Source organism: Thamnophis elegans, chromosome 3 (assembly GCF_009769535.1).
Source record: "Thamnophis elegans isolate rThaEle1 chromosome 3, rThaEle1.pri, whole genome shotgun sequence".
NCBI classification, from domain to species: domain Eukaryota; kingdom Metazoa; phylum Chordata; class Lepidosauria; order Squamata; family Colubridae; genus Thamnophis; species Thamnophis elegans.
This window is the reverse complement of record NC_045543.1, coordinates 30,373,401-30,394,805: the sequence shown is the minus strand read 5'-3', so window position 1 is coordinate 30,394,805 and position 21,405 is coordinate 30,373,401. Positions and strand designations below refer to the sequence as shown.

The 21,405-nt window shown below is 40.7% G+C and overlaps 1 protein-coding gene across 1 annotated transcript in view; it reads left to right on the top strand.

The window, feature by feature from the left end:
- The window catches only part of LOC116505681 (cytochrome P450 2K6-like), a 31,577-nt gene extending 13,534 nt beyond the window's left edge, over nt 1–18,043 (top strand). The window contains exons 5-10 of the mRNA XM_032213030.1: nt 3,634–3,794; nt 4,368–4,541; nt 9,868–10,012; nt 10,547–10,731; nt 16,396–16,537; nt 17,859–18,043. Coding sequence (XP_032068921.1) covers nt 3,634–3,794; nt 4,368–4,541; nt 9,868–10,012; nt 10,547–10,731; nt 16,396–16,537; nt 17,859–18,043 — 992 coding nt within the window. The remainder of the gene's footprint in view (nt 1–3,633; nt 3,795–4,367; nt 4,542–9,867; nt 10,013–10,546; nt 10,732–16,395; nt 16,538–17,858) is intronic.
- Nucleotides 18,044–21,405: the final 3,362 nt, after the last annotated feature.

The following is a 21,405-nucleotide window of genomic DNA, read 5'->3' as shown; positions in this document are numbered from 1 at the left end:
CCATAGAACATGTCCCTGAATTCCACCACCACCAGCTGGTCTAGTTCAGTTCTGGAGATGTGGTTGAGTCCCGTGATGCCAAGTCCCAGGATCTTGATCGTCCCAGTGTTTATTTTTCTGTTGGCCTGGTTTGGGGTGCCTCAATCTCCCCGGGTTCCCTTTGAGCTTGGGTTGGAACAGTTTGGGCTGTGTGGCTCTGCAAGCTTTGGCTATGTGGCCCTTCCATTGGCAGCGGCGGCAGACTGTCTCATTAAAATGGCAAGCTGAGCGGACATGAAATCCCATGCAGCCTGAACAGTGCAGCTGCTTATTATTATAGTCCCTGGGGTTTGGTTGCCACTCCAGGTAGATGCAATGGATTCCACCCCCATCTTCCCACTCATTCTCATTCTCCGGAAACTCCATGGCCCAGTCAGGCTCCCTCTGTGTGAGATGGACTCCACTTGCCTTCCTGATATCTGCCGTGAAGTTGTCTGAGGACTCTGCAGCTCTCGCCTCCTCTACCACATCCTTGAAAGTGACCACTCTACGGACCAAAAGTTTCTTTTGTAGGTCTGGTCTCTCATCCCCAGAATAATCTGGCCCTCATCATCTGTTTCAGATTCATAAATTCACATTTTGTGGCGATTTCCCTAAGGCTGGCTACAAAGTCCCCACGCACTGGCGCTGGTGGTAGAATTCATTTCAGCTTACTATGGGGGTGGCAGATGGGGGTGTAGTGGTCCTCCAAGGCATTTTGCAGGGTCGTCCAGGAGACGGATTCCACATTTACGGGGGTGATGAGTGTCTTTGCATCTTGTAGGTCTTTGTTCCATAGTAGGTGAGGAATAGGGTGCGCTTGCAGTTGTCTGGCAAATCCTGGAAATTGTTTGCTTCCAGGAACATCCAAAATCTCCCCATATATATGTGCCAGACTTCCGTGTGTGGGTCGAAGATTGCTGGTGAGGGGGATGTCTGCGATGCCATCCTGATGCTGGCCGATACAAGGTGTCCTTGCTCTAAGATAGCCAGGGATGCCAGGAGGTGGGTGGTCAGATTCCTTTGTCCTTCATCTCCAGTGTTAGAAGGCCACGGGCAAAGAAGAGATGGCAGGCTCATGAAACGTTCAACACTTTATTTTCCCTATGTGTTGCAATGTGATCTGCTGGCAGGCTGCTGGAGCTCTTCATTTATTCAGCTCCGGCAAGCCTGCCGACCAATGACAGCAGTTTAACTTTCCTATGCCTTGACAAAACAATCCATGGGGACATGACAATTCCAGCTACGTCCATCCGTATATAACAGAATTAACCTCTTATGAGCTGTGGTGGTACAGTAGTTAGAACGCAGTATTGTAGGCTATTTCTGCTGACTGCCAGCTGCCAGATGTTTGGCAGTTTGAATCTCGCCAGGCTGAAGGTTAATTCAGCCTTCCATTCTTCCAAGGTCGGTAAAATGAGGACCCAGATTGGCTGATCCTGTAAACCACAGAAAAGCACTGTGAAGCGGCATATAAGTCTAAATGCTATTGCTATCACTATTGCCTTCAGGAAGAAGGAGAAGATTACAAACATTTTCATTATAAGGGTATTAAGTAACCGTTCTGTGATCAGCTGATACTCCCTGGAGTTCCCCAAGCCCTGCTACAGTATTGGCTACTACTTGTGTTTTTCTGGGGGAAAAGATACAGGATGATTCAGGGCCTGTATTGCTTCTGCTGTGAAACACCCAATTTAGAACATAGAGAACATAGAATGATAGAGTTGGAAGGGACCTCAGAGGTCTTCTAGTCCAACTCCCTGCTGGAGCAGAAGACCCTGTATAATTTCAGAAAAATAATTGTCCCGTCTCTTTTTTAAAGGCTCTAGTGATGGAGCACCCATAACTTATCAAGGCAAGCTATTCCATTGGTTGATTGGTCTCACCCTTAGGAAATTTCTCCTTAGTCCTAGGTTGCTCCTCCATTTGGTTAGATTCCATCCATTGTTTCTTGTGCCTTTTGATACTTTGGAAAATAGATTGACCCTCTCATTTTTTAGAAGCCCCTCAAACATTGGAACAGTGCTATTTTATTGTGCCATTTTATTGTGAGATGTGAACGCTATTTTATTGTCATTTGGGGAGATGTTTGGCAAAAATTGATTAAATGGAAAAAAGAGCATAGTTGAATTTGCTTTTTAAATCCTGTCAGCACTTCTCTAGATTAAAAGTGAAAGATCATTAAAAAGAACACCAGTATTGTAGATCCGGTGCAATTTCCAATGGCAAGAAGACATAAAAAGGGCATAGATGACTCTCCTACCTCTCTGTAGTTCCGTAATATGCCAGTTTGATGAAAGGTGGATGTCTCAGCTCTCTTCACCCTGAGATCCTCTGCTTTGTGCATACTGGTGCTTCCATCTTTCTGTCTTAATGTAGCTGCTTAGTGATTTCTGCTGCCATTGCCTGTCAGTCACATGGATGTGTTTCCCTGATGTTTTCCCACATAAACCTGGCATGTGAGACAGGTAAGAATTTCACAGGCTATTCCATCACTGAAGAATAAACCAAAAAATAGAGAAAAATAAAGTGGATAAAAATGAAATAAATGCAGTAGTGTATGGCATGTGACAAGGCAATCAGCACCCCTTCTCCTTTAGAAGGACATCATTCTCACAAATGATTTATTTATTTTGTTAGATGTTTATCCTGTCTTTATTACTTTATGAGGAACTCAACACGGTGAACTTATCTAATATTACTTCCTCCTCTTAGTTTCCCCACACCACAATCTAAGAAGTGGTTTGGGCTGGCAGAGAGTGATTGGTCACTCAGCCATTTTTTCAAGCCTAAAATGAGACTAGAACTCAACTCTCTTGGTTTCTAGGCCAGCACCTTAACCACTACTTTGTTTAAAAAGGAGGAAGGAATATCAAAATAACTTATAAGAATTGCATACAAAAACAATGTTGGAGGAAACAAACTTGGTAAAGCTGCAAACATCACAGATAACATTTCAGAAATATCTCCCATAGAATCATGCAAAAAACAAGAGAGGTTGTAGCAAATTACAATCTGACATGGACCTACTAATAGGAAAGGAGACTAGAATGAGCAGTAATACTTTAAAAGATGCATCAAACCTGAAGTCAAGATGTTTGTTATTTATTTGCACAAGGCGAGCATTCTTTTTATTTGAAAACTACCTAGTCCAGCGAGGTGAGCGGCCAGGTGTGACAAAGAGTGGCTGGGAGAGGAGGGCCGAGGTGGGGCCGTATGTGGTGAAGAGAGGCCGGGCGAGTTGCCCATCAATGTGAGTGATGCCAAATTGACCATGCCCATCCAGTCACATGACCACCCAGCCATGCCTACTCAGCTGGTCATTAGGGCAAATAACTGGTTGTTAAATTATTTGAATCCCATCACTGACTACATTAATGTGTAACTATTTCTGTTTTAAAAGGATGGGTTACAGAATTATTCTTTGTGTTACTGCCAGTAAATTTTAGTTCAGAAACAAGCATTCTCCTGCTATCTTCTATGCAGAGTGCAAGCTGGTTTCTATGATAAATGCTATGTATAAGCAATCTGATCCTCAATATTTAAGGTGTTGAAGAACAGGTTTAATTCTGGGCTTCTTTCACAGTTCTGTTTTAATTTATTGCTCATAACCAGGAAAGCCATTTGATCCAGCAACAATTTTGAAAGCTGCAGCTGCCAATATCATAGTTTTCTTTTTACTTGGCAAGAGGTTTGAATATGAAGATGCTACACTTCTAAGAATACTGGAATTAGTTGAAGAAAATATACGTCTTGCAACAAGCCCTGCTATATTGGTAATGTATAAAGTATAAGTATAATCTTTATTGTCATTGTACTTAAATATAACGAAATTGGTTATATGAAGAAAAAGTTCATTCCTACAGTTTATTAAGGTCTATTAGTAATGTAATTTTTCATATAAGTATAAGTATAATCTTTATTGTCATTGTACTTAAATATAACACAATTGGTTATATGAAGAAAAAGTTCATTCCTACAGTTTATTAACGTTTAATTTGTGATATTTGGATCTTAATTAATTAGAAAAAGTGATTTATCATCTCTTTAGCCACCACATATTTCATAGCTGATGATAATGATGATGATTTTGTAGACCAGGGGTGTCAAACTGGTGGCCTGTAGATCAAATGCGTCACATGCAGACCACGCCCACTCCAGTTCCATAAAGGGGAGAAAAGTTGTGATATGTCATGTAATGGCAACATGATATCGTGAGTTTGACACCTGTGTTGTAGACTATGAAACAAATTGATAAAAAGTGCTTTGGGATATCTACCAGAGAATATATTCATAGTATTCAGCTCTCTTAATAATGCTGCCTCTCTTATTATTCTATACTGTTTCAGGTGTATAATGTGTTTCCCAAGTTGGGATTCCTTCTGGGTGCTCATAGGACAGTAATGAATAACCGGAAAAAGTACCATGATTTCATAGAGTCCACATTCCTCAAAGATATCAAAGAGTTTGACGAAAATAACCCGAGGACTTTTATTGATGCATTTCTTGTTCGTCAGAAACAGGTAATAAAGCACTTTATGTATGACAGAAATTATGGGTGATTTTTCTTTCTTTCTTATGTTTTACAAATATTCTTGCTGGTGCCACAATAATTTTTTTTTTTTTTTTTTTTTTTGCTGGTGCCACAATAATTGTAGCTGGGGGAAAAATTTCCTTTAGAAATGTCAGGGAACACAATTTCCTGGAGTGAAAGCAAGGAGTGAATATGTGAATGGCTAACAGATTCACTGTTCATGTCATGTCTTTATTCCTCGCATATTTACTAAAGCTATTATGTTGCTTGTACAACTCTGACTGGAATTTTTCCCTGTAAAAAGCAACATTAGTTTTTTGTAGCCGTCGAGTGAAGCAGTCGTGTGGGAGTCTCGCTTAACAACATTTTTTCTCAATGTCCAATTATGGTCATAAGTCGAGGATTACCTGTAGTACCACTTCTACTGTCTCTTATGGAGGGATGACTCCAGTAGGGAGATGGTCAGGTGGGTCCTTGGGAAGCAACCCTTTTATCTTTATTTTTAAACATTAGGATATTAATTATTGTGATATGGGTTGGGATCTTCCTATTGGTCCAGAAACTCATCAGTGCAGGAGAAGAGGAAAGCCATTCTCCCTTTTTTTAGAAATTGCAGTCTAAGGAAATCCATGGAAAAGTAGAGGTGAGCTCTGAAACCTGAAGTCTTTCTTCTTCATGTGAGTTAAAATTAAATCACTCTTCATGAAAGAAAGTATTGACCAAGCATGTATTGAGAAGAAATGGCAGAGAGGTGGGGAAAGTTCACTGGAACATAACATGCAACAATCACTCGGCCTATGCACTTCCATACACAGCCACAGCAGAAGGATGTCCTGACTTCATGTATTCTAACATATATTTCTGCCCTTTCTGTGGCAATTAAACCTAATTTTAATTCCCCTGCATACATTGATAAATGCCAATCTACAAGATCAAGCTGTCTTCATTTAGATCAAGTTCCTTTCCCATTTTCTCTTAAATTCCAAAAGAGAAAATATTTTAATTTTTCTTAATTTCAATTCATTCAGTAATTCATGGTCTTTACCATATGTTTCTCATTATTACAAATCACAATCTTCTTTAGCCCTGACCATAAACAGATGAGCCCATTAACCCTAGTATTCATTATCTTTTTGGTCAATCAAGACCTTGACATAATTCTTTGTGGCAGGATTATGAGTGTTAGGGCTCCCTGCTAACCATAGAACACAAAACCTGCCACTGTGGACATATTTTAGCCAGCATGCCACAAACACAACCAAAATCAGCTTTGCTACATTTAGGATCAATCAGAATAGAGCTGAAAGGGACCTTGGAGGTCTTCTAGTCCAACCTCCTGCTCAAGCAAAAAAAAAACTATATTATTTCAGACAAGTGACTGTCCAGCCTTTTTTTAAAAACCTCCAGTGATAAGCACCAAATTTCTGAAGGCAAGCTGTTCCACTGGTTAATTATTTTTATTGTAAGGAAGTTTCTCCTTAATTCCAGGCTGCTTTTCTGCTTGATTATTTGTCCTGGCCTCTGGTGATTTGAAAAATAAATTGACCCCCTCTTCTTTGTGGCAGCTCATCAAATACTTGAATACTGCTATCACGTCATTCCTAGTCCTTCTTTTCTCTAGACTGGCTGTACCCTATTCCTGCAACCGTTCTTCATGTTTTTGTCTCCAGGGCCTTAATCATCTTAGTTGCTTTTCTTTGTACTTTTTCCAAGGTCTGAACATCTTTTTTTTTGTAATGTGGTGACCAAAACAGGGTGAAGTATTACAGGTATAGTCTTACTAAGGATTTATAAGGTGGTACTAATGCTTCTCATATTTTTGATTCTATGCTTCTGTTTATATTAGGTTTTTTTTGGCAGTGGCTGCACACTGCTGGCACATATTTCAGTGATCGTCCACTAGGACTCCAAGACCCCTCTCACAGTTACTGTTTTTGAGCCAGGTTTCACATAAACTGTACTTGTATCTTTAGTTTTTTCCTGCCTAGGTGTAAAACCTTGCTTTTCTCCACATTAAATTTTATGTTGCTGGATAGGGCCCATTGTTTAAGTCTGTCGAGGTCTTTTGGATTCTAAGCTTGTCTTCTGGGGTGTTGGCTATTCCTGACAATTTAGTGACATCTGCAAATTTGATGAGCTTCCTTCTATTCACTCATCTAAGTCATTTATAAAGATATTGAAGAGTACTGGACCTAAGACAGAACCTTATGGTACCACATTGCTTACTTCCCTCCATGTAGATGTAGCACCTTTAAGAATTACTTGTTGAGTATTGTTTATTAGCCAGTTACAAATCCATCTGGTGATAATGCAGTCTAATTCACATTTTCTAGTTTAGAACAACTAGGTTGTGGTCTACTCTTTTCAATTCCTTGCTGAAGTCTAAGAATACTATGTCCACAGTATTTCACTGTTCTACTAATTTAGTCACTTTCTCAAACAATGAAATAAGATCGGTTTGGTATGATCTGTTTTTAAACCTGTGCTGGTTTTATTATAACTTTATTTGTTTCTAGATATTCACAGATCTGTTTTTTATTACTTTTTCTAGTATCTTTCCAGGTATTGATGTAAGGCTGATTGGTCTATAGTTTCCTGGGTCCTGGTTCTTTTCCTTTTTTGAAGATGGGAACCACATCAGCTCTTTTCTAATCCTCTGGTGGTTTCCCAGTACACCAGGATTTTAAAAGATATGGCACAATGGTTCTGAGATAACATTTGCCAGCCCCTTCAGAACTATAGGATGTAATCCATCCAATGATTTATATTTATCAAGTCAGACAGGCCTTCTCTTACCATTCTCTTGCTTATTTTAATTTTTATTTCTAGTCTGTCTTTTACAGTTATGTTTTTGGGACGTTGGCCTATGGGTTCTTTTTCTATGAAGACTTATGCAAAAAATGAATTAAACAGCTCTGCTTTCTCTCTACTGCCATTTACCTCCTTGGCATCTTCTCCCTCTAGTGGATTGACTGTTTCCTTGACTTTTTTCTTGTTATTTATGTGTTGAAAGAAACCTTTTTTATTACCTTTCACTTTTGTTGCAAGTGCTTATTCATTTGCTTTTCTCAGTTCATTTTTGCAGATTTTTGGCTATCTGATGATTTTCTGCCTTATTTATGAGTCCCTCTTTCCATTTTTTGTATTTGTCCTTTTTGTCTTTCAGTTTATAGAGGGATTTTTGTGCAACCATGTTGGTTTCTTCCTGAATTTCTTTTTATTTTTCAGTGGTATTGTGTTGGACTGGACTTTTTAATCATATTTTTCAGAGTTTCACATGCTCCTTGAGTTGATTTTCCCTTTAGAATTTTAATCCATGGAATTTTTCTTGGGTTCTCTTTCAGTTTGTTAAAATCAGCTCTTTTAAAATTTAAGACACTGGTTAGATTGTATTCTATTCCTTGTGTTTGCATTATATTGAGTTCCAATATAAAATGATTACTCTCACCCAAAGTTCCGGCAACTTCAACTCTCTCTATAACTTCTCTATTAGCAAGAATTGGGTCCAGTATAGTTTTTCCTCTAGCTCCTTTCTCTATCTTTTGGATGACAAAGTTCTCAGCTAAGTTGGTTAGGGACCTGTTTGATCTCCCACTTGCTGCAGAGTTTGTCTTTCATTCGATATCAGATAAGTTAAAGTCTCCCATTACTACTATGGTAGGTTTCCTATATACATATGTTCATTGATTAGCAAAGAGTTCATCTATTTCTTCTGCTTGGTGAGGTGGCCTGTAGTATACATCTATAGCAGTGTCCTCCCCCCCCCTTTTTATATTGACCCATATGGATTCTTGGAGGTTTTCATCCTTGGTTTTGTGTATTTCTGTAGAGATGTAGTGATCTTTTATATATAATGAAACTCCACCTCCTCTTTTGTTTGGTCTGTTTCTTTTGAATGTATCTTTCCATCAGTACATTCCAGTTATGAGTTTCATCCCATCAAGTTTCAGTAATGGCAACTATATCATATCTGCCTTCATGTATTAATATTTCAAGTTTACTCTGTTTGCTCCCTCAGAATGAAGCATTAGTGTATATCATTTGAGTCCTTTATGAGTCTTGGGTATGTTTCTTATATCTCCTACTTTGTAACTGGGTTTTCCATCCTTTCCATCACTCTCTACTTTATTAACTTTTTATTTTTCTTTCTCTTTCTCTTTACTCCCTACCTCTTTATTTGATTGGTTATCTCATGGTTTTGGTTTGGAACTAGGTTCTAAAGGTCATGAAAATGGGCCTCCCTCCCCCCCTCAAATTTTGGTTAAAGCCCTTTTGATAAGACAAAAAACGTGATCGCTAAATTAAAGTCTACTTTGCAAGCCACTCTACTATAGTTTGCAACACAATACATATAATCCTTGAATTATGAAAGCAATTCAGCCTGGAATTTCTGTTACTGAGCGATGGTTGTGAAGCACAACCGGATTGCTTAGTGATGGGAATCCCTGTGCATAAGTGGAGAGACTTACCCCAGAAAATCCCTGCTGGCTCCCCATTGTCTTTATGGAGGAAACAGCAAGGAAGATTGCAAAAGGCAGGCATATAATCACAGCTACTGAACTTTAGTAAGTGCTAGATGGTTACCAAGTACCAACGCCGGATCATGTAATTGTGGGACCGCTCAGATGGTTGGAACTGCAAGAATTGGTTACAACCAGCATTTGTTTACTATCATTTTAACTTGAAACGCTCCTGGAATGAATGGCCATAAGAATGGCCATAGGTTAAAAATTATTTGTAGGCGATACATACATGACATATTCCGGATGCTTATATTTTGCTTTAGTTTCTTTAATAAGGATTTATATAAGCAGAAATCTACAGTCTAGAGTTAATCATGCTCATAAGCACTGTAAATAGAATGATAACTTTTTCCCCATTTATAAATAATATTCCTAAGATTTAGTATCAATAAGCAATAGCAATAGCAATAGCAGTAGACTTATATACCGCTTCATAGGCCTTTCAGGCCTCTCTAAGCGGTTTACAGAGAGTCAGCATATTGCCCCCAACAATCTGGGTCCTCATTTTACCCACCTCGGAAGGATGGAAGGCTGAGTCAACCCTGAGCCGGTGAGATTTGAACCGCTGACCTGCTGATCTAGCAGTAGCCTGCAGTGCTGCATTTAACCACTGCGCCACCTTGGCTCATTGCAAAAGCCTCCTTCGAGCCGGAGCAAAACAGTGCACTCCAGTTCTTGTGAATTACAACTCTCACAGTATCCTGACACTGGAAATTTGGAGGCCATGGTAACAACTTTCAGGTATGTAGATTAAAGAAATACACTGAATTTCCTTTTCTTTACATTCTTCAGGAGAATAAGAAGTCAACACATAGCTATTTCCATAATGATAATCTTAAAGCTCTTGTGGATAACCTATTTGGTGCTGGCATGGATACAACCTCAAACACATTGTGCTGGGCCATACTCCTAATGATGAAGTATCCAGAGGTTCAAAGTAAGCAGTTTTCTTTTGATTGAATTTCAATAAAAATATATAATTATCTGACAAATAATAAGGGGAGGGAGAATAAGAAGCAAGAATAAGTTGCCCTTCCTATTACTGTATATTTGAATGAATTAACATGAAGTGAGAGTGAATATAAGATGTTGCTATGTGAAGAGTTCACACATACTGTATACTTTCAGAAATTTTGGGGAATTGCACCAGCCACACAATGTGTTATGCACCTATCGCCTCCCATTACTGTTGAATATGAGATAAGACCAAAACAGCTTTTTGCTAAGAATGATATATTCCAATCATAATGTTACCTGAATTGATTTTTTCTACTTCACTAAGCATTTCATAAAATAAGAGGTATAGTGATAAAAATGGGATGGGGATTACAAGCATAGATCACAATCGGTTATCTTCAGATCTCTAATATGAATTAGACTTTCTCTACTCTACTTGGAATTTTTGCATAAACTCTCATTTAAAGCAAAATTCAAATTATGGTATCATCTTGATGTGATTCTATTCTCCCAGGGAAGGTCCAAGAAGAAATTGCAAAAGAGATTGGGGTTCGTCAGCCAAGGACAGAAGACCGATTCAAAATGCCTTACACCAATGCTGTAATTCATGAAATTCAAAGGTTTGCTGATATTGTTCCAACCAATTTGCCCCATGCAACCACCATGGACATAACTTTCAAAGGATTCTTCATTCCCAAGGTGAGGACTGTGAAATAATCCCATTGTTAATGTTCCAACCTTTCTTTGTACAGTATAAATCCGTGATGAGCCTATGGCACATGTGCTGGAAGTGGCACGCAGATCCACTTCTCTGGGCATTCAAGCCATCACCCGTTGCTATTCCGGGTTCTGGTGTGCCTGCCAGAAGGGCTTCACCTATGTGGGAGCAAAAGAAACTGGAAGAGCAGCCTCCCAGTGTGCATTTACGTGGTGGGCGGCTGCTCTTCCTGTTTCTGGTGCACACATATACACTGGCCAGCTGGTCTTCACACATGTATGTGCTCCAGAAACTGGAAGACCAGCTGGCTAGTGCACATGCATGCACCTGAAAGCGGAAGATCAGCCACCCGGCACGTGCATGTGTACCAGGTGGATGCTCTTCCGGTTTCCAGTATGCACACACATACGCACTCCCATTTCAGCACTTGGTGCATAAAAGGTTTGCCAACACTGGTATAAACAATTCATGACTATAATTGAGCCCACAATTTTAATCATCAGTCATGATAGACTTAAAATGCATCACCATGTGACCATGCCCAATGTTATGACCTTTTTTGGGGCACTCATTAAGCAAACATTGGGGTCATAAAATGAATGCTGTGGTCATTAAGTGAACCCAGTATTCATTGTAGCATGTTTTTGGCCAGAAACTGAAAGTAAATATTGGTTTCTAGCAAAAACATAAATTGCAGACATACGATCATGGGATTTGGCAAACAACCATAAATGACAGATGGTTGCCAAGTACCCAAAATATACCGTGTTTCCCCCAAAATACGACATGTCCTCATAATACAGCCATGCCATATTTTTCTGGTGGGCAAAAATATAAGCTCCCCCCCCCGCACATATAAGCCTCCTGGACAACCCCTCACCTCCAACCAGGCAGAGTGCCGCTCACCAACCTAGCAGTATCCCAAAAGTGCCAAGCCACGGGAAGCTGGGGGTAGGCAAAGGTGATCACGTTGTTTGGTCCCTCGGGATACCACTAGGTTGGTGAGCAGCGCTGTGCCCAGCTGAAGAGGGGGGTTGCCGGGCGGCTGTTCTCTTGCGAGCGGGCTCCCAAACAGCCGGGCACAGCCTCATGGGCGAATGGCTGTGTTGCACTGTTGCAGCAGTGCAACATAACAGCGACCATGCTCATGAGCAGCCAACCGGCAAACCCCCTTTGCAGCCAGGCACAACACCATTCACTGACCTAGGGGTATCGCCAAGCCGTGTGAGTGCCTGATCACCACCGCCCGGCTCCCGTGGCTTGGTGCCTTCCAAATGCCAGTGAATGGCGCTTTGCATGGCTGGAGAGGGGGGTTGCATGAGCGGCTGTTCCGCTGTCACTCACCCACCTCCCAGACTCACGATGCGTGGCCCAGCTCTCATTACAGAGTTAGGGCACCTCCGCCGCCGCCACCATCCCAGCCTGGCTTTTTCCATGGCTTCCAACCCGAATCTTTCAGCAGTGCCACCCTGGGCACACGCTCTATGGTTATACACTCTGCAGGCAGCTGGCCCACAACCATAGAGCGTGCGCCCAGAGTGGCCACTGCCGCAAGTCACAGGTTGGAAGCCACAGAAAAAGCCAGGCTGGGATGGCGGCGTAGGTGCCCTGGCTTCGTAATGAGAGCTGGGCCATGCATGGTGAGTCTGGGAGGTAGGTGAGTGAGAGTGGAACAGCCACTCACACAACCCCCCTCTCCAGCCATGCAGAGTGCCATTCACTAGCATTTGGAAGGCATCAATCCACGGGAGCCAGGCGGTGGCGAACAGGCACTCATGCGGCTTGGTGATACCTGTAGGTCAGTGAATGGCGCTGCTCCTGGCTGCAAAGAGGGTTTGCCGGGTGGCTGCTCGTGAGCATACTCGCTTCATGGCTGTTGTGTTGCGCTGCTGTGACAGCGCAACACAGCCATTCACCCATGAGGCTGTGCCTGGCTCTTTGGGAGCCAGCTCGCAAGAGAGCAGCTGCCCGGCGACCCCAAAACAATAAACCCTCCCCCCATAATAAAGCCCAAGCCATATTTTGTAGGTAAAAAGAAAATAAGACCCTGTCATATTTTCGGGGAAACACGGTAGCTACGTGACCATACTAGATGGGAAGCCCAGGACATTGGAACTTCAAATCTATTGTGTTTCAGGGTCTCTTATAAGTGCAACTTGTTGCTAAGTGACCGATTTTAAGTCAAGGATTCCCTGTAAGTAATATGCAGTTTTAAATCCTGAAGAACCCTGAATGCAGATGATAATCTATTTCCTTGTTTTTTTCTTAAACTTTTTTGAACTAGTATGTGAAATCTCATATGGATTTCAAAGGGCCAATAAGAGAGATTAGTTGGGCATTTTACCAAATACCTTTTTTGACTGGAATCCAATTAATTCAACAGTTAAAACAAAAGCATTTTTTTAAGATGGAGACTAATTGAAGCAATACTTCAAAAAATGGATTGGGGAGTACCATAAAAAATGAAATGGAGTTTTTGGATAAAAATATGGAGGTAAAGACTGTTACAACAGCAAGGTTATAGCTGAGGGTATTTTGTTCACTACAATTCACACGAAAAAATGCACCGTAGATTAGAAGAAAAATGTTAAAAGGATGAATTACAGAAAACCCCAACAGACTCCACTACTGGTATTTTACATAAAATTAAGTTTTTATAACAACTATCTATGTTAGCTGTTAGAGATATAGAAACTAAATTAAAATATGTGAAGCAGAAAAATTTTGAGTTTTCTAAAAAGTCAGGAAAACTGTTGGCTTATAAAAAGAAAGCAGAAAGAAAACTATATTAAGGATAGAGGGTGACAATACAACATTGATAGATATAACAACATAAAGAAATGCTTTCATGATTTTATTTATTCTTACGTGAAAGGTTATTGGCAAATGTTGATGAATACCTGAAGAAATAGGATTTACAAAAACTCACATAAGCTCAGAAACAAATAATGAACAGTCCCATAATAATAATCTTCCAAATATTGGAAGCTATAAAGAAAATTTAAAAAGTCAAGGCACCAGGGCTAAAAGGACTATCGTCTTTATATCACAATTTATGTTTTGAAGATGAATTTTTATTGCTATTAAAGAATTTGATGAATTTGCCTTATTACCAAAGGAAGCACAAGATTTAACTTCAGATCTTATAGTATTTTATTCATGACTAACTGTACCCGGCCATGTGTTGTTGTGGCCCAGTCTGGGCATAGTGGGGCGGCAGGTGGGTGCTGCTGTTGGTCAGGACTCGGGGCTGCTGAGCTGGGCGAGTCTGGTTGGTGGAGATGGCGCCAGGGCTGTCGGCCTCGTGGAACTTGTTGAACATCTCCTCGGAGGAGCTGCGCTCAGGCTCCCCAAGTTGGTGGCCCAGGAGAGTGAGACTTCCAGGATCTCGGAGGAGGAGAAGTCCTCAGTGTGCCACCTCACGGGGCACCCAGGGGCCGCCCCAGCCCCGCTGCACCTCAGGCTTACACCGCCGCCACTGCCCCATCGGAGTCGCCTTGGTGAGGGCTAGCTGGCTCACTGTGAGGGGGGTGGAGAGTGTTCATGGCTGGCCAGGCTGAGGAGATGCTCCGCCTCCGCCTCCTCTGGAGTTCCACTGGGCTGGCCGAGGGTAGGCCAGCTTAAGGGCGGGGGGAGGCAGCTGAGGGATGGCGTAGGTGGCGCCCCACAGCAGACAGCAAAGGCCCAGCAGGAAGGGAGGGGAAAGAGGGGAGGGGGAGGCTGAAGGGCTTCAGCTCCCCATGGCGGAAATAGCCAAAGCTCGTCAGAGGAGGGGCAGAAAGGGGAAAGAGTGCAGCCGCAGCCCAGCCACACATATAAAGGGACCGTTGGGACAAAGCTGGAGAGAGGTCGAACTGTTCTGAATATATTATACTCACTAAATGAACACTATGGTAAATGACACAGCTCAATTCCAATGCAATGTCATACAAAATAATTAAATCAAAATGAAAATAAATCAAAATCTATGAAAATGAGCAATAGCAATAGCAGTTAGACTTATATACCGCTTCATAGGGCTTTCAGCCCTCTCTAAGCGGTTTACAGAGTCAGCATATTGCCCCCACAGTCTGGGTCCTCATTTCACCCACCTCGGAAGGATGGAAGGCTGAGTCAACCTTGAGCTGGTGAGATTTGAACCTCTGAACTGCAGATAACAGTCAGCTGAAGTGGCCTGCAGTAGTGCACCCCAACCACTGCGCCACCTCGGCTCTTCAATATATTCAATATAACAAAATTCAATATAACAATGCAATCGGACACATTGAAATGGAATCATGAAATTTTTAATATAGTGTTTGTTGCTTTTACGTCCACCAGATCGTGCTGGTTTTCAAAAAAGCATGTTTTTTTAAAAAATCATGTTTTTACCTGTCACAAGTGTGACATCTATATAATATACATATATAAAAACATTAGCGTATTCAAATGCAACGTTGTATCAAAATTTCAAAGCAATCGGTGAAGAATTTTAGGAGATTAGCGATTTTGAACAAACAACCATTATATTTTTATTTATATAGATGATATATGTGGATTCGTACATAGAGGACACCTAAGGGACAATATAAGAACTGTTTGGATATAACGGAGTATGCCTAATACCAAATAAGAAACAAGTAGCTGTGATCCTTTTGGATGCTGAGAAAGCCTTTAATAATTTGAACTGGGATTTTATCTTCAGAGTTGTGGAAGATATGGCCTTTCGGGATAATTCTCTTGGAGGGATTAAATCTATTTATACATGCCAGAAAGCACATATTACTAGTTTTGATAGCACAGAAATACCAGAATAGTATAGAACATCTAATGAAGAAACTGAAGCATTAGGGCATATTAGCTGGTTTTAAAATTAATCAAATGAAGAGAAAGATGTTCACAATAAAATGGAAAAAAGGATTAAAAAAAGAGACTAAGATTAAATATCTAGGGGTCACACTGACCAGTATGAATTGCATGTTGTTTTAGAAAATATGTTAAAATATGGGATGATGTTACAAAAGACTTAGCAAGATGGAACAAATTACTGTCGTTATTGGGTACTTTTGGTTATTCAAATGGATGTCTTTTTCAGGATGTTATTTTTATTTTAGACTATAATAATGTTGTCAATTGTTTTACCTTTAAAACAATGGCATAAATTTCATTGTAATAATTTCTACAATAATGTGTTAAATGGAAAATACTGTCGGGGCTGCTTTGCTCAGTAACCAAGAAAGAAACCACTCAACTCCATTTTGCAGAATTAAGAGTACTTTTACTGGTCATGAATAGATAGTAGCTAGGCAAAGCAAGATCTGAGGCAAAAGCCCGCGTAATCATAGATATCGATATGTGACCCAACCCCCTCCCCTTGGTAACCCCATCCCATAGTCCAATCCAAACACCCCATAGGTGTCATGTGGGAGACAACTTCAAAAATTATCATCAGGTTGGTATGCCGGACAGTTGGCCTTGGCAGCAACCCTTCTCTGCCACATGCGCGGTAGATGGTGAGAACAACTCCCTTATTACAGTCTCTCCTGCACAGAATACTTCACTCACCCATTTACCATGCCCCCCTCCCCGTTTCAATGGCATCCGAAAAGCAAGCAGCAAAACAGAGGCTCTTTATATAATTTCACAATTATAATTTCAATGTTTAGGGCATGTACATCATTCCATTGCTGACCTCTGTGCTCCATGATGAATCCCAGTGGGAGAAACCTCATGAATTCTATCCTGAGCATTTTCTTGACTCTGAAGGAAAATTTGTGAAGAGGGATGCGTTCATGGCTTTCTCTGCAGGTAACATCACTCTGTATATGTGAAAAGTTGGAAAGAGTTTCAGTGCAACAGAATAGTTAGGAAGATATATTGTTTTAAGATTATAATTACCTGATTTTTCGTCGTATAAAACACACTTTTCCCACCTAAAAGAGGGTGAAAATGTGGTTGTGTCTTATACACTGAATGTAGCCCCCCCCCCCACCCTTTGGCCTCTGGCTCCCAGTAATTTATCTCCTTGCAGCAAAAGGAGAAAATGGGGCTTGCAGAGGCTGGAAAAGGCTATGGAAATCCCTGCAGCAGCTGATGATTGGGAGCCCAGTGCTTAAAATGAAATTGAAAGTAAAACTTGCTGTTTGCTAGAATGAGGCAAATTGCTGGGAGGCAGAGGCAGATTTTTTTTCTTCTAATTAGGGTAAACTAATACAGGCTGTTTGCTGCAAGGAGGTAAGTCAATAATTATAAATGCCTTTAAAATGTTCAAATTATTAGACTTATTTTATAAAGACTGCTTTATTATTGTTCTAGACAACTTAACAAAATGAAGAAGCTTTTTAAAATAAATGCTTGATCTGAAGAGGCCCAGTGCTATTGTATCTTCTTTTAAATAGCAGAGAATAATGTATACTTCCAGAAAGCCACATCAATTTTAACAGCATCTGTACAAGTATAGTCTGAAATGCTGGCTACAAGGAGGGAGTCAAAGAGACAAAGAGGACTAAGGTAGTGGCCTTTTAACTCCATTTCATTTGAACTTTCCTGAGGCTGGTGATTGGAGCTGCTGGCTACAAGGGGGGAGTCAGACTAAGGTAGTGGCCCACACACCTAACAGCGTGCAAATCATATATCTATAAACCAAAATAGCAATAATACATTCTGGATTAGTGTGCGTGAGATTGTGATTTTATTTTATTTCAAAAAGTCTGGCTTAGTTCAATGTAATAAGTGTTTTGCACCTGTCTTTCGCAGTACTCTTTTAAAATTTGGATACTGTCAGAGGCAGATCCCCCCCCCTTATTTTACTCCCCCAAACTAGGTGCGTGTTTTACTTCAGAGCGTCTTATACTCCGAAAAATACGGCATTCCTTTGAGGCAATGCAACTTTGGAAAGCCATATAATTTTTTTAAAATATTACCATTTTCTGCAGGTAACATCACTCTTTGTATGTGAAAAGCTGCCCTGGAAAGAGTTTCAGTGCAACAGAATAGTTAGGAAGATTCATTATTTCTTTAAGATTATAATTATTCTTTGAGGCAATGCAACTATGGAAAGCCAGGTAAAATAATTTAAGAAGCTAAAAAAAAAATACCCCACCTTTTTGCCATCGATGCTTTCTTCCAGGTCAGAGAGTATGTGCTGGTGAGGATCTTGCCAAAATGGAGCTCTTCCTTTTCTTTACCAACCTCCTCCAGAGATTTACCTTCCAGCCGCCTTCAGGAACATCTAAAGATGATCTGGACCTGATTCCTGCTCTTGGGCTTACGACCCCTCCCATGCCTTACAAGACCTGTGCTGTGTTATCCTGATCTGACAGAAAAAACTCATAATCAGCTATTTTCTCAGCTTTTAAATAGCTTTACTTTGACAGAAAGTCAAAATCTGACAACCTGATTACATATTACATTATATTCATTACATTTATTTTATTGGAATTCCACCTTTATTATTTTTACAAATAACTCAAGGAAGTTATCCTACCCTTATTTTCCCAAAGCTCTTTGGGTTAAGAAGGGAGACTGGCCAAAGTTACGCCAGCTAGAACTCACAGTCTCCTGGTGATTAGCCCAAAGTCACCCAGCTGGATTTCATTGCTAAAGTGCAACCTGAATTCCCAATCTCCTGTTTTTTGGGCTGGTGTCTTAATCCCTGGACCAAACTATCTATTGTTCAGGTTTCATATGTTGCGTAACAGCTGTATAGCAATAATGTATAGACACATAAAATATAGGGAAGAACAGCTGGAAATTATAAAAAAGTGCTTTGTATCATTATTACTGAATTTTTCTTTTAGGGCCATTTGTTTCCTTAGGCTAAAAGAATTGTGTTAGGAGAAGTTTTGTGTGAGGTACAATTATGAGACTTTTGTAGCTCTGGCTGTTATTGACAATGGGCTTGCTAAGTGATGACATCTTGAATAGTAGTTCCCAATGTTGCGAAAATACCCGAGCAACCCCCCTTGCTCTTGAAGAAAGATCCAGGGATGTCAAAAATCCCGGGGAACAGGGTGGAATCAAGTTACAGGATGTGGAACAGGTCCGCTCCCGTCAACAGCGCATTATTTATGCTTGGGGACGGAACCGTAAGCCAATACCAACACCTAAAGTCAACTATCTGACAAACCCTGTAAGAAAAAGGGCAAAGCATAGGAAAAATGGGCCCCTGCAACAATTGAGAAAAGAGAACTATATGTTAAGAGTGCTGGAGTTAGGTCAAAGCTTAATCAGTCTGACCCTGCCCTGGGTCAAAAATACTGGTTGTGTTTGTCTGCTGGACCTTCACCTTATCATGCTGTTTCAGTTGAGTCAGATCTTTGGGAAAAGACCAGAACTATGATAGTCTTTGACAAGGGAGGTAGATGGGGAACTAAAATGGCAAAAGCCCAGCTACTTGGCGATCTGTATGATGCACTTAAAAGACTGGGGATGAGCCATCTCCCCATCGTTGGCCCCATAGCAGTTGGTGTAGAAATTATAGGGTCAGCCTCCGTGTGCATCAAACGATATCAGGAGCCTGGTATTCCTGTGGGGTCACTATCAGAGGAACAATGCCCATCTGAAATGTACCTTGCCCCCAGGAAAACCCTTGTAGATGTAAAATTGACTCGCAGCATGTCTCCCTCTGCTCACAAGCCCTTCCAACAGAAAGTCACTTTTTCGCTCCCACCTCCACTTGTTTTAACTGATGGGAGGGGAATCTGACCACTGGAAGCTGCCCAAGGCCATTCCAACCAGCCTGACTTCCTGTTTGGCTTTCAATACAATCCACTATGGGAGTTTGTGTTTACAAAGGAACTTCCAAGCCCATGCCTTCTCCGTGAACATCAACGTATGTGTAGGAGAAAATGAACCTGGTGAGATTTGATCTGCCGAACTGCTGGCAGCCAGTGAAGCCTACAAATACTTAGGCATTCTGCAGTCCAAAAAAGCTGAAAAAATTTCGCATTTACTATATATGGATGATTTGAAACTCTATGGCAAGTCAGAAATAGAAATCCAATCATTGACAAATACAGTCCGAGTATTCAGCACCGATATTTCAATGCAGTTTGGCATGGAAAAATGCGCCACTGTATCCATAAAAAGGGGCAAAATCACTGCATCTGAGGGAATTGAAATGCCCAATGGCCAACTAATTAAATGCAAAGAAAATGAAGCCTACAAATACTTAGGCATTCTGCAGTTGGATAACATCAAGCATGGAGAAGTAAAAACTATTGTCAGGCGAGAGTACACCAACAGAGTTAGGAAAATTTTGAAATCTAAATTGAATGGTGGAAATACAATCAAGGCCATAAATACCTGGGCAATACCAGTTATAAGATACACAGCTGGCATAGTTAACTGGACACAAGCTGATTTGGACCTTTTGGACCGAAAAACCAGGAAACTAATGACAATGCACTACAGTTTACATCCACGTGGTGATACTGATAGACTATATCTGCCCCGAAAATCAGGTGGCAGAGGATTATTACAAGTGAAGCAAACAGTTGAAGAAGAAAAACATGCACTGGCTGATTATTTAAAAGACACCCAAGAACATCTATTAATCGAAGTAAAGAACAAAAATCTACTGAAGGCCCAACAGACAAAACAAGAATACAGAAAAGATGTGATAAAATCAAGAATGGAGAGTTGGCAGAACAAAGCACTGCATGGTCAATTTCTGGAAAAAATAAAAGATAAAGTGGACAGTGAACAAACTTGGTTATGGTTAAAAACAGGTACATTAAAGAAAGAAACAGAGTCACTAATCCTGGCTGCGCAAGAACAAGCTATCCGCACAAATGCCATTAAGGCCAAAATTGAAAAATCCTCTGATGATGCCAATTGCAGACTTTGCAAAGAAGCTGATGAAACTGTTGATCACATACTCAGCTGCTGTAAAAAAATCGCGCAGACTGATTATAAATTGCGGCACAATTCAGTAGCACAAATGATCCATTGGAATTTGTGCAAAAATTATAATATTAAAACAGCAACAAACTGGTGGGAACATCAGCCTGAAAAAGTCACCGAAAATCAGATGGTCAAGATCTTGTGGGATTTCCGTATACAAACCGACAAAATACTGGCGCATAATACACCAGACATCACACTGGTTGAGAAAAATAAGGTCACAATCAAAGACATCGCAATACCAGGTGATAGCAGGGTCGCCGAGAAGGAACATGAAAAAATCGCAAGATACCAGGACTTAAAAATCGAAATTCAACGACTATGGCACAAACCAGCAGTGGTAATTCCAGTGGTAATTGGCACACTGGGTGCTATTCCAAAAGCACTGGAATTACATTTAAAACAGTTAAAAATTGACAAAATCACCATCAGTTAAATGCAAAAAGCCGCACTGCTTGGATCTGCACGCATATTACGAAAATACGTTACGACGTCCTAGGCCCCTGGGTGGGGCCCGACTAGTAACCAATGCCAAATCCGGCGAAACAACTGGCCGCTGTGATACAATTGTACAACAACAACAACAACAACAACAACAATAATAATAATAATAATAATAATGAAAATATAAGAGAAGACAGTATACATGTGGAGTCAAATTACATTAAAATCTAACACGTCTCATCAAACCTGATATATACCAACAGTCTTGCTGCAGTTATTAAGTGCAAAATCAAATTAATCTCTACAGCTGTACAGTCAGTAATTGT